Here is a 13,866-nt window from a genome sequence, read left to right as displayed (position 1 = left end):
ACCTCCTCCTTTCTGTTGCTCATATTTCTTTGAAAAATGTGTAAAGTTCTGTTGGTAGGTAGAACACCTAAATGTTAAGTAAACTCTAGGTAGGAAATGACTTCAGGATGGTACAGAGTGGTTAGGAGAGACTGCTGGGTGTGTGGGGTCTACGTCTCTCTACCCAGGTGACTTTGAGTAGTTTCTTAATCTGCCTTTATCTCGACTGAGCTTCTCTTTCTTCCCCATGAAATGCTGGGTTTGGTTGAACAAATTTCTGCAGTTTTGAAATTCTAGGAGTGTGTGTGTTTTTTTTAATTCATTTAACTAGCTGTGTCTTTAGTCAAGTTTCTTAGGTTCTCTAAACCCAAGTTTCACCATTTGAGAAGGGAGAATAACATTAAATAATAGTACCCTTAGGGTTTTTGGAGTAAATAAAATAATGCAGGTAAATCATCCAGCACTGTGCCATCTACAGAGTAAGCAAATAAGAATTGTTGGCTGGGCGCGGTGGCTCACACCTGTAATCCCAGCATTTTGGGAGGCCAAGGTGGGTGGATCACTTGAGGTCAGGAGTTTGAGACCAGTCTGGCCAACATGGTGAAACCCCACCTCTACTAAAAATACAAAAATTAGCCGGGCGTGTTGGTGCGTGCTTGTAATCCCAGTTACTCGGGAGGCTGAGTCAAGAGAATCACTTGAACCTGGGAGGTGGAGGTCGCAGTGAGTCAAGGTTGCGCCACTGCACTCCAGCCTGGGCAGCAGAGTGAGACTCCGTCTCAAAAAAAAAAAAAAAAAAAAGGAATTGTTACTTGGTTTTATTTGCTGCTGTTAGTTCTGTATCTTGGTGTTCCTCCAAAACAAAATTTGTAATTTATTCATTTTCCTTTGACACATAATCTGGTCTTTTACTTTAAGTCTTCATTGCCCTCTCCTTCCTGGCTCAACCCTATACTCCCCTCCTTACTTCTGTGTGGTATTCAGGTGATGAATGTGGATTCCGTTTTGAGTTGGAGAAGTTTCTTTTTGTCAGTTTGGATTTGATTTTAAGAAATAATGAGGTAAGCATTTAATTTTGGGGTTAGTGCTTTATCTGGTAACACTGAGAAAAGGCCATATATGTTTTAAAAATTTACAGGGAGGTTTATATATTTTTTTAGCATGTTAACTTTTTATTCAACAATTTGCCAGATTTTGAGGTAGGTAGGGGTTAGCTGATTTCTCACGTCTTGAATTTCAGTCAGTCCTATGACCTGTTAGTCTGGACCCAGCATTGCTTTTTAAAAGTTTGTCTTTTGCTGAGTACTTTTTCATTGCTTTTTCCTGGGGCAGAGATCCGAGAAGAGATTTCAGGAGATTTGTGTTAATAGTTAATTGATCCACATGTGAAGGTTGTGAGTTTAAATTCCCAATTTGCTGTTCCATTGCTACATCTCGAAGATTTTTCCTGCAATTAGAAACTACTTAAACTGTTAACTTTTATCTATTATTTTGAAACTAGACATTTTTAGTGTTTAAACTTTTTTAACATTAATGTACAAATGAATTGTTAGCATTGAAAAATAAGACACCTGTCCCCAGAGTGGTACCATACTAAAGGTTTTGTTGTTTGGGGAACAGTTGAAATGGTCCTGCAGGCAATTCCTAGATAAAATTTCTGTACACCCAAGGAAGAAGATTTTCTTATAGAGGATGACTGCCTTTGGAGAAGAAGGAAATTTTAACCTGCAGTTTCTTAACTTACGTCTTAAGTGTTTTGTTCATTCTCTTTCTCTTTGTGTGTGTGTGTGTGTGTGTGTGTGTGTGTGTTTGTGTGCATGCGTACCCCTGTTTTGGGATAAGGAAGTTGTAGGAATTGAGTGGGGACACTTTTTTTTTTTGAGACGAAGTTTTGCTCTTGTTCAGGCTAGAGTGCAGTGGTGCAATGGCGTGATCTTGGCTGTCTGCAGCCTCCACATCCTAGGTTCAAGCGATTCTCCAGCCTCAGCCTCCCAAGTAGCTGGGATTATAGACAGGCATGTGTCACAACACTCAGCTAATTTTGTATTTTTAGTAGAGGTGGAGTTTCACCATGTTGGCCAGGGTGGTCATGAACTCCTGACCTCAGGTGATCCACCCGCCTGGGCCTGCACCACGCCTGGCCGAGTGGGAGCACTTTTGTTGAGTAGGTCAAGAATACTGCTTTCCCTTGGTAGATAACAGGCTACTGCTTACTGGGATGGGATTTTAATTCATCTGATTGCTGAAATACCATGGTCTTTCCTAAGCTTTGAATAAAAATAGTTCCATTCAGTTAGGAAAATAAATTGATAACTTTAAATTGGGGGAGGAGGTGGGAAGAGACTTTCTTAAAGCTATTAAAAAAAATTTTAGCTGGGCACGGTGGCTCATGCCTGTAATCCCAGCACTTTGGGAGGCTGAGGCGGGCGGATCACTTGAAGTCAGGAGTTTGAGACCAGCCTGGCCAACATGGTGAAACCCTGTCTCTACTAAAAATACAAAAATTAGCTGGGTGTGGTGGTGGGCGCCTGCAATCCCAGCTGCTACTCAGGAGCTGAGGCAGGAGAACTGCTTGAACCTGGGAGTCGGAGGGTTGTAGTGGGCGGAGATCATGCCACTGCACTCCAGCCTGGGCAACACAGCAAGACTACATCTCAAAAAAAAATATATGTGTGTGTGTATATATATATATATTTTAAAGGTTTCTTTTTCAAATTAAAGTTGGTCTTTAAAATTGAAACAGATTTTGTGATGCCACTTGAACGCCTTTTTTTCTGGTTGGGGAAAATGGTCTTTAGGATATTAATTCCACTGTGCCTTCCTTAATGAAAAGTGATAATGAGTAAAGGATTTTCACTTTGCGTGTAGACAGTATGGAGTTAATAGTCATGAATTTTGTTGAAAGGCCTTGATCTTGAATTACTTTGGGCAGAGCTGCTGAGTCTGTTTGAGATTGAAACTTAAACTATTGTACTTGGTAGGCCTTAGATTTATTTCTTTTGCAAAGAAAAATGTGTTTCAAAGATGCAAAGAAATATAAATTGTCTTAAATTGTACTTGAGAATAATTGGACTGAGCTCCTTGATGTCTTATAAATTATATTTTATTTTTAGTGTTTTATAAAGGCCATGTGATTATTTGTTGCATAGCACTGAACAGCTTTAACTTATAGTTTAATTAAAAATACAGTCAGTTTATTGTCGGTATATACTAACAGTTTAATATTGCCGTCTTTAACTTACTGTCACCTTATACAATGATTCTTTTTTCTGGGAGAAAGCTCTTTATCCATGTAAGTAAAATTCAGCAGTAGAAATAAGAATATAAGTGTTAAAAAGACATCCGATGTTGCTTTCTTTTTTGACTTTAACCAGATTTCCCAAATGGTAACATTTTACTATATTTGCTTATTCCCTGCAATATATGGTTTTTAAAATCATTTGAGTGTAAGTTGAAGACATGATGCCACCCTTATCCTTAAATATCTCTTTGTGTATTTCCGAAAAACCAGGGCATTTGCTGTCTTCTTTTTTTTTTTTTTTTTTTTTTTTTTTTTTGAGACGGAGTCTCACTCTGCCACCCAGGCTGGAGTGCAGTGGCACAATCTCGGCTCATTGCAACCTCCGCCTCCTGGGTTCAAGGCATTCTCCTGCCTCAGCCTCCCGAGTAGCTGGGATTACAGGCGCCCACCACCACACCTGGCTAATTTTTTTTTTTTTTTTTTTGAGATGGAGTTTCACTTTTGTTGCCCAGGCTGGAGTGCAGTGGTGCGATCTTGGCTCACTGCAACCTCCACCTCCCGGGCTTAAGCCATTCTCCTGCCTCAGCCTCCCGAGTAGCTGGGATTACAGGCGCTTGCCACCATGCCCGGCTACTAATTTTTGTATTTTTAGTAGAGACGGAGTTTCACCATGTTGGCCAGGCTGTTCTTGAACTCCTGACCTTATGTGATCCACCTGCCTTGGCCTCCCAAAATGCTAGGATTATAGGTGTGAGCCACTGTGCCTGGCTGCATTTGCTTTCATGAATAAAATATACTAACCTAACTCAGAAATTAACATTGATTTGTTATTATACTATTACCTGATGTGTAGAATTTGTTTGAAATTTGCCAGTTGTTCCAGTTGTGCCTTGTATAGCAAAAGAAAATCTCAGATTATCCAATTCATTATTTCCATGTCTTACTTTGGAACAGTTGTTTGGTCTCTGTGTTTTATGACATTGATATTTTTAAAGAGTACAAATTAGTTACTTATAGAGTCCCCTCAATTTGGGTTTGGCTGATGTTTCTTCATGATTAGATTCAGGTTGTGCATTTTTTGGGGGGCAGAAATAATACAGAAATTATGTGTTATTAGGCGACATAAGATGTATTTATTTGACCACATACATGCCTTTTGACTCAGCAGTCCCAAATCTCAGAATTTACCCAGAAGATGCACTTCCCACAGTATGAGAATACACATGTACAAGGTTGCAGCATTTCTTAATTACAAAAATTAACAAGCAGTCTACGTGATAGGAATATCCAATGGAGCATTATGCACCTGTGAAAAAGACTGAGGGCATGATTAACTGATATGGAGTGCTTTCTTGGATATGTTGTTCAGTTGTCTTGGTTTGTCTTGCTTTCAAACAAGCTTGTCCAACACTCATCCTGCGAGTGGCATGCGGCTCAGGACAGCTTTGAATGTGGCCCAAGACAAATTCATAAAATTTCTTAAAACATGAGATTTTTTTTTTGCAATTTTTTTTTTTTTAACCTCGTCAGCTTTCATTTGTTTAGCGTATTTTATGTGTGGCCCAAGACAATTCTTCCACTGTGGCTCAGGGAAATTGAAAGATTGGACATCCCTGCCCTAAAGGAATACCTGAGGCTGGGTAATTTATAAAGAAAAGAGGTTTTGTTGGCTTAGAGTTTTTGCAGGCTGTACAAGAAGCACAGTACTAGCATCTACTTCTGGTGAGGGTGTAAGGAAGCTTCCATTCATGACAGAAGATGAAGGGGAGTGGCATGTGCAGAGATCCCATGGTGAGAGGAAGCAAGCCAGTGGGGGAGGCGCCAGGCTCTTTTTAACAACCAGCTGTGGTGGAACTAATAAGTAAGAGCTCACTCACACCCCAGTCCCAGGGAGGGCATTAATCTATTCATGAGGGATTCATCCCCATGACCCAAACACCTCCCATTAAGCCCCACCTCCAACTTTGGGGATCAGATTTCAATATGAGATTTGGAGGAATCACACAAACCAAACTTACAGTCAGTGAAAAAAAAGTGCAAAAGTATCTACTACTGTGTGTATACTACCTTTTGTGTAAGAAAGAAGGAGAAATAAGAAAATACGTATGTATTTGTTCATTGGGGCAAAAACAAAACACAAAGATAAATTGGAGGTTGATAAGATTGATTTCCTAGAGGTTGGGTAAAAAGGTATGCGGCGGAAAGGATAGAGGGAATGGGGGCAGGGACCCTTCTGAGGAACCTTTCTGACTTTTGGAACCATGTTAATGTTTCACATACTGAGTATATAAGCAACAAACACACCAACCAAATCAACTGATGACAAATAAAAACACCTTAACAGGGAGTACAAATAGAAACAAATGAACTGAACTGTATTTCAAATGAGTAACTTAACTACACTGAAGGAGTGAAAAACAACTAATTTAGGTAACTTTTGATCCTAGTAGTTGAACTCTGTCCTCAGGATAAAGACAAAAAGATTGAAACAAACATTGAACTCTAGTTAATAGAGTTAACTAGAATTTTTGGTTTTTGTTGTTGTCATAAAGGCATGGGATTGCAATTTTGAAGCAATTGTCTATACTGTTATAAGCAAATAAGTAAATATATTGTGGAAAATGGGAGCCAGTTTCTCACTGTTGGAGAAGGGAGTTAGTTACAAAGGTGAAAAATGTGAAGGTTAAAGTGAACTCTGATGTTTGATTGGAATTGCAGATAGTGGCATAAATTCATAGTTTTAGAAGTATGTAGATATAGGCCGGGTGTGGTGGCTGACACCTGTAATCCCAGCACTTTGGGAGGCTGAGGCGGGTGTATCACGAGGTCAGCAGATCGAGACCATCCTGGCTAACACAGTGAAACCCCCTCTCTACTAAAAAAAAAAAAAAAAAAAAATTAGCCGGGTGTGGTGGCGGGCGCCTATAGTCCTAGCTACTCAGAAGGCTGAGGCAAGAGAATGGCGTGAACCTGGGAGGCGGAGGTTGCTGTGAGCCAAGTCGCGCCACTGCACTCCAGCTTGGGTGACAGAGCAAGACTCTGTCTCTAAAAAAAATAATAAAAAATAAAAAATGAATACAAAAAATTAGCCGGGCGTGGTCGCGGGTGCCTATAGTCCCAGCTACTTGGGAGGCTGAGGCAGGAGAATGGCGTGAACCTGCGAGGCGGAGCTTGCAGTGAGCCGAGATCGCGCCACTGCACTCCAGCCTGGGCAACAGAGCGAGACTCTATCTCAAAAACAAGAAACAAAAAAAGAAGTATGTAGATATAGAAATAGATCTCATTATGGATACACATGCGTACATCTGTACATCTTTTTCCACTTCTGTCTGCTAAGATGGCCAGGAAGCAGTGATACCCCTTTAGCAATGAGATCACCTAGCACTAGATCTTGGTTTCTAAATACCATTAATACTATTCTCTACTGGAAGGAACCTTAGAGAAATGGAGGATTCCAGAATAGGGGAAGGAAAAAATACAAAATATGCTTGGAGCATCTTGTAGTCTCATAAGGGAGTGCTCAAAAAGGTAAAATCATGGGGATATTTGAAAGAGACACAGGAGCCAGCCTGGCAAAACTCCCATTGACTGACTATAGAGCAATTTAATCATTGAAATAAATAAGGCAGTACTTGTTTATTACCCATAAATAGAGTAAGGATCTATGATAAATAAATGATCTAGAAGTCCTTAATGTAGAATTCTGACTAATGAATGAACATAAAGGAAAAGGTGGAATTAGTAAGTTGCCTTTTGGCAATTATAACAGTTGATTTAAGTAAGAACCATAAATGGATCTTAAAACTAAGTGGGTAAAAATGGATGTTAAAACTAGTATGTGAAAGTTTGAGAGTAGTAGATGTTAATATAGTCTCAAAGTATGTTCTCATAAGTTATTGTTAATTTTACAGGGGGAAAATAACAACTTTACAGGGGGAAATCTGACACCAACTTGCCCATGTGATGAAAGTCAACATCTTTGATGTTACTCTAGGTAATAATAATGAGCAGAGTTTGTTTTACTTTGTTATGCTAATGAGATCTTGTCTTTATAATTAGTTCAGCGAGGCATTGAATGAAATTAAGCCTAAAGGAACCAAGCAGAGCATAAAAGGGACCAGGTTCTTTTCTGTTTAAAAAATATATCTTCTTAATTTTGTAGCCAGATGGCTTGGGAGGGAAAGGTTGATAAATTTAGGTTAGGCCAGTAAGGTTTGGCCATGAACTCTAATCTTTATTTAGCATAATAACTTCCTCCCTTTGCACCAAGTGTGTCTTGCTGTACAACTGTTTTTGTTTTTTTCTGTGTTCTGTGGTGGTTTTTGGAAAGTAGATTTTTTTTTTCTACTGGAATTTATCTTAAAAATTATTTATATTCTTTTAAAAATTTTAAAGACAGGGTCTTGCTCTGGTGCCCAGGTCAGGCTGTAGTGTAGTGGTGTGACTACAGGTCACTGCACCCTCGGAACTCCTGGGCTGAAATGATCTTCCTGCCTCTGCCTGCCAAAGCGCGGGCACTACGGGTGTGAGCCACTGTACCTAAGTTTTTGATTTTTTGTAGCGACGAGGTCTCGCTATGTTGCCCAGGCTGGTCTTGAACTTCTGGCCTCCAGGGATCCTCCTGCCTTGGCCTCCCAAAGCGCTGGGATTACAGGTGTGAGCCATCTGTCCCTGTATAAAATGATTTATATTTTTAAACATACTTAATTAGGGAATCAGAAAATAGTGTCTTATTCCCAGTTACAGAAAATGAGAATTAAGCACTTTTGTTAACCCTGTTTCTACCCACTCCTTTCATACATTTTTTGTCCTTATTTACAACAACCAAAATTGTGTCAGATTCAGTATTTTTAAAAGATTTCAAAAATCTTCTGCATTCTGTTTTGTTATTACAATTACAATAGTTAATACCCATTGACATTAATCCCTTTGTCATTAAGGGGTATTGCTTTTATTTGCCATTTCTATCATTCTACCTGGTTTTAGTGTTTACAAACAATCCTCATGAACAGCTAGTTTTAATTAATTATTTTTAAAATTGTCTTTATTTAGAGACAGGGTCTTGCTTTGTTGTCCAAGCGGGAGTGCAGTGGCATGATCATAACTTACTGCAACCTTGAAACTCCTAGGCTTAAGTAACCCTCCTCCTGTCTTAGCCCTCTGAGTAGCTAGGACTACAGGCATATGCCACCATGCCCATCTAACTTTTTTATTTTTATTTTTTAGAGATGGGGTCTCATTTTGTTGCCCAGGCTAGTCTTAAACTCCTGGCCTCAAGCAATCCTCCCACCTTGGCCTCCCACAGGGTTGGTATTATAGGCGTGAACCACTGTGCCTGGCCTTTTTATTTTTAAATTGACATAAAATTGTATGTATTTATTATGTACAACAGGGTGTTTTGAAGTATATATACATTGTGGAATGACTAAATATAGCTAACATACGTACTATGTCACATAGTTGTCATTTTTGTGGTGAGAACACGTAACATCCACTCAGCTTTTTACAAGAGTACAATATATTGTTATTAACTATAGTTACTATGTTTTACAGCTACTTTTTATTTTGAATTGTGATTTAAAGAACATTTCCAAGTACTTTTTACTGAAAACATATCTAAGATTAAATTTACTTTTGCATGATAAATGATGATTTGGCTGGGTATAAAATTATTGGGTCCCAACATTTTTGTGTTATAACAGTAGAGGTCCTGCTTTATTTGTTATCTTTGTCTGGCCTCAAGTTTCTGTAGAAATAACTTCACTAGGTGTATGCTTGCAGCATTCTCTTATCATTGGAAATGGACACATTTATCAGGATATGACCAGAAGTTTTTCTCTGTCACTAGTATTCTCAGGGAAATGATGAAACACTCTCAGGTCTGGGAAGACTTCTCCATTTTTGTATTCATTTTTTTCAGTTCTCTTCTGAAGTACCTATTATTTACACATTGATTTTCTGTAACTTTATAGTACATTGTGTTTAGTTAATGAAAAGGATAAGATCCTCTCTATTCTAGGAAGATTTATCAAATTTGTTTTCTCCATCCTTGATGAAATTTTCTGGATGTCACACATAATTACTGTCTCCAAAACATATTTAGTGCGCTTGATTTCTCGGTCTGATATTAAACAACGGTAATGTTCTCTTGTCTTTTCAGAAGGCCACAAAACTGGTATTTTTGTAAAGCTTGATACTATTTAATGAAACAACTTCCAGGGAAGTGATTTTTCTTTGTGTGGAAGAATATATTTGTTTTTCTTGTTTATTCATGAAGAGTTGCTCATAGCTATTTTTGGTTTAGGAAGATAAGAGCTGGTCATCTCTCAGAAGTGCCTTGGGGTACTGAGATTTCTGCTTTGTTTTGGTGCTAAACAGCAAGTTGACATTGGAGAGCTTCAATTTCTTGGAGATTATCAGTAGCAGAATTTCAACAAATACGAAATTTTACTACACCCTCTAAATCTTAATCTCCAAATATGGGCTTTTGGCTGAGAGGTATACTTTTGTAGAATTAGAGATGTTTAAAAGGGATAGTTTTCAAGTTTTTAAATCCTTCATACCACAGCTTTCTGCAGCGAGGCAAGTGGAAGAGTGTGTGTATTTTTAAAAGAAGGTTATGGATTAGAAAACGATCCTTTTTTCCTTCTTTTGTTCTTCTGTAGCTCAGACCTTGAACAACGATCTGTGTCTGGTTCACCTTGACATTATCTTAAACCCTGTAAGCACTAGACTATAAGTATTTTAGTAGAGGACTTTATATATTTGGTGTGCTTTGTCTGTATCTATGTCTGTTAGTTATATTTGTACACTTTATTCATATTTGCATTTTCAGAATCGTAGACTAGGAATACCTTTGTTACACAGAACTAAGCACAACAAAATATTTGTTGCTATTTGCTAGTATCAAGTTTTGAGTGGAGGCCAGGTGCGGTGGCTCACTCCTGTAATCCCAGCACTTTGGGAGGCTGAGTAGGGCAGATCACTTGAGGTCAGGAGTTCCAGACCAGCCTGGCTGACATGGTGAAACCCCGTCTCTACTAAAAATACAAAATTAGCTGGGCATAGTGGCACGCGCCAATAATCCCAGCTACTTGAGAAGCTAAGGCAGAAGAATCTCTTGAACCCAGGAGTGGAGGTTGCAGTGAGCTGAGATCACGCCACTGCACTCCAGTCTGGGTGACAGAGTGAGACTCTCAAAAAAAAAAAAAAAAAAAAAAAAAAAAAGTCTTGAGTAGGCACAGGAAATAAATAGTGGAAAAAAGAGGCTTTTGGAAAGATGAGTTGTATCTATTATGGTTCCATAGCATCTAGTTACTGAAGAAGAGAAAGAGCTGGCTATCATTTTGGATTTCAGAAATCATGTGTGGCATATACACTTTGAATCTTGAGTTTTAGAAGTTGATCCGTAGCATTCGGTTTTAGCCAAAATAGTCTTTGGAGAAGATAGTCCTTTCTTAATTTCTGTCTGGCAATTCTGACTTGGGAAGTATACAACAGTCTGAGAGTAAGGTCTTAAAAGTTGTAACTTTTGTTTTATTTCCTGATGAATTTTCTCTTAATGCCTGTTTTTGGTTAATGACGATGTGGTTGACATTTCAGTAGTCAAAAGATGCGAGCTGAAAGGAAAGCTAAGCAGGTAGTCAAGTCAAACTGCAGAGGAAGATTTGTGGTAGATTTAATGTTTAAGTTTCAGAAATCACATGGAAAAGATATGTGGCTATTAAATTTGTAATTTTGTCCTTTTTTGCCTCTAAAATTAAGGTGTGTCAACTAAGGGAAATTTGCCCCATGCAAGTAGGCTTGTGTGCAGGTACACAGAGGCATACATTTTACTTGAGGAAGGAGTGAATTTAAGGTTAGAGAGAGGTTTGTGGGTTTTTGGAATAAAAAAGTGGAAATGTGAAACAAAAGTTAAGTCTGATAATTTAATGATGAGTTGCAGATGTTTAAATTAATGATTGTAGTAGCTTGAGTACTACATGAATTATTATTTTCAGATAATGGCATGGAATTTCCATGCCAACAAGTTGGTTTAAGTGAACTACTTAAAATTTTTTTTTTAAATTATTTTGTTTAAGACAGGGTCTCCCAGGCTTGAGTGCAATGGCACAATCATGGCTCACTGCAGCCTTGACGTCCCCGGCTTCAGTGATTCTTCTACCTCAGCCTCTCCAGTAACTGGGAGTACAGGCGTGCGCCACCATGCTCGGCTGATTTTTGTATTTTTTTGTAAAGATGGGGGCTTCGCCTTGTTGCCCAGGCTGCTCTCGAACTCCTGGACTCAAGTGATCTGCCCACCTTGGCCTCCCGAAGTGCTGGGATTACAGGGGACTACTTTATTTTTGTTTTATTTTATTTATTTATTTTTGAGACAGGGTCTCACTCTGTCACCCAGGCTGGGTGCATTGGCGCGATCTCGGCTCACTGCTACCTCCTTCTGCCGGGTAGAGGCGATCCTTCCACCTCAGCCCCGGAAGTAGCTGGGACTACAGGCGTGCACCATCATGCCCCGCTAATTTTTGTATTTTTTTTGGTAGAGGCGGGGTTTCGCCGTGCTGCCCAGGCGGTTCTCAAACTCAGGCTGAGCTCAAGCGATCTGCCCGCGTGCCTTGGCCTCCCAAAGTGCTGGGATTACAGGCGTGAGCCGCCACGCCTGGCCTACAGGGAACTACTTTAAAATTATCAAGTGACTTAATGTGAAAAATTTCTGATAACCACTGCGAGATGTTTTATGACAACGCACATTCATTCATTTGAAAGTTAATTAAGAATGGAGTAGGAATGGTGAGGTTGCGTATTAGTAATTCAAATTTAAGTTTTGAGTCTTTGGGTTATTTCCTTACTATTATGAAGCCTAAGAGGTGTGAAAATAGTATGGAAAACTTTGTCTTCTGTTTCACTATTAGTCTGTAATTTTTAGTTTTTAATTTTATATTTAGAGACAATTGTTTATTTTGTCTCCTTCCTCAAATCATTGCAAAGTATATATTTAGTGTCTATTTCTTTGTAGTGAGAGTTTCAGAAAGAAGCCATTGGCTGAGCTGATTATCCAATGAAGTTGTCTGACATGAGTTACTTTAGTTTGTGGTTTTAGATGAACAGTACATGGTGCACAGCTGTTGCTCCAACAGCTTTGTTCCAGCTGTCTTACTGGCCTGTCACAAAATACCCCACATTCCTTTTCTTTTAAAAACAGAACCTCTTGTAATATTCTATACATTATTACTTAAAATGGATCTAGTAATTAGTGACTTTTCTTCGTTTTTACTCCTATCAATAGCTGTTTACTTAGAGTAGTGCCAAAATGAATTATGTGAAATAGATTTCAGCCTTGTCATATTTTTAATTCTTTGAAAATTAAAGTTGCAGTTGTGAAATATGTATATGAGACAAGTTAAGTGATTAACATTGAAAAAGGCACCATACATTAATTATGTCCCCCAAATAAGTAGCTAGTATCTAGATAATGAAACTAGGCATCTTCTGTTTTCTTAATATTAACCTTGAGTTTGCATTAATTTCAATAGAATTATGAAATGAAAAGGTATAATATCGTGTTCTATAGCTTGTATAGAACCTGTATTGATGAACTTTGGTTTGTATTTTTGATAAGCTGGTTGGTTGGTTGGACTTCATTTTCCTATACAATGCAGTAACTGAATTATATTACTAAGGGTTTCAAGTTTTGTTTTTTAATTAGGAGCAGGTACCTATGAAAAATACATTGAAGTAATTATGACTATTTCATTTTCTACCAGTTACAACCCTTTATGATTGGAAGGCAGCACGGCATCGTCATGGTCATTATTTCCATCCTACAGATGAGGAAATGCAGGCTTGGGAAGAAGGGATTTGCCCAAGGTCCTGTAGCAAGTAAAAAGCGAAGCTGGGATTTAAGTTGGTTTTTGTATTTCTAAATATGATCCTCTTCTCACTACAGAACTATTAATGTTAAGTTGGAATAAAAGTGCCAACACTTACTAGAGGGGAGCTGAAAAGAGTGATAGATACTCTTTCTGAAGTTCTTGGTCATGTGACTATGTTAACAATTTGAATCTGGGAGGAGCAGTGGGGTAGGAGGAGAGGGAAGGGTGAGGTTTCACCCAAAAGCACACTTGATGTATTTGTATTTCTATTAAAACTGCAATTGATGGCTACTGATAAAAGCTAGTATAGAGCTGAAGATTTGCAGTGGTGTCCTCTCCAAAACGTAGTTTAGGAATACTATGATATGATTACTAATGTTGTATAAATGCATGAGAATGACAGATACCAAATTCAGGATATTGATTACCTCTTGGTGTTGGGGGAGGAGAGAGGGGAATATTATTGAGGAGGCATGCAAGAGTCTTCAATCATATTACAGATGTTTTGTTTCCTAAGTTGGGAGGTGAGTATGCGTATTTATATTTTTTCATAACATTTTCTGAGGTATTTTATAGTTAATTAAGAACAGAGAATGTACTCTGACTTAACTGTGTAGTCAAATGGAAATTTTTAGCTGTTAATTTCGTGTTAAAGGTATCATGACTTGTTTGACGAGACACAAGTGTTTTCTTCAGGGGTTTTCCTTCAGAGTAGGAAACTATTTTTATTTTTATTTTTTTTTGGTCCTTGTCTTCTCAAACAACAAATAAAACTTG

At 38.4% G+C, this 13,866-nt stretch overlaps 1 protein-coding gene across 7 annotated transcripts in view; it reads left to right on the top strand.

Annotated features, from left to right (window-relative positions):
* Window positions 1–13,866, top strand: part of RRAS2 (RAS related 2) — a 93,970-nt gene that overhangs the window by 16,757 nt on the left and 63,347 nt on the right. The window contains exon 1 of one of the 7 annotated variants that reach the window (XM_019037006.3): window positions 7,196–7,214. The exons of 5 other annotated variants lie outside the window; for them this stretch is intronic. Coding sequence is in view for 1 of the 2 variants with exons in the window: in XM_004050740.5 (XP_004050788.1) it covers window positions 13,563–13,613 (51 nt within the window). In the remaining variant the exon portion in view is untranslated. Of the gene's footprint in view, window positions 1–7,195; window positions 7,215–13,341; window positions 13,614–13,866 lie in introns of those variants that run through there. One more of the 7 variants, XM_004050740.5, reaches the window with a different exon arrangement.

This window comes from Gorilla gorilla, chromosome 9 (assembly GCF_029281585.2).
Source record: "Gorilla gorilla gorilla isolate KB3781 chromosome 9, NHGRI_mGorGor1-v2.1_pri, whole genome shotgun sequence".
NCBI lineage: Eukaryota > Metazoa > Chordata > Mammalia > Primates > Hominidae > Gorilla > Gorilla gorilla.
This window is presented reverse-complemented; position numbering and strand designations above follow the sequence as displayed.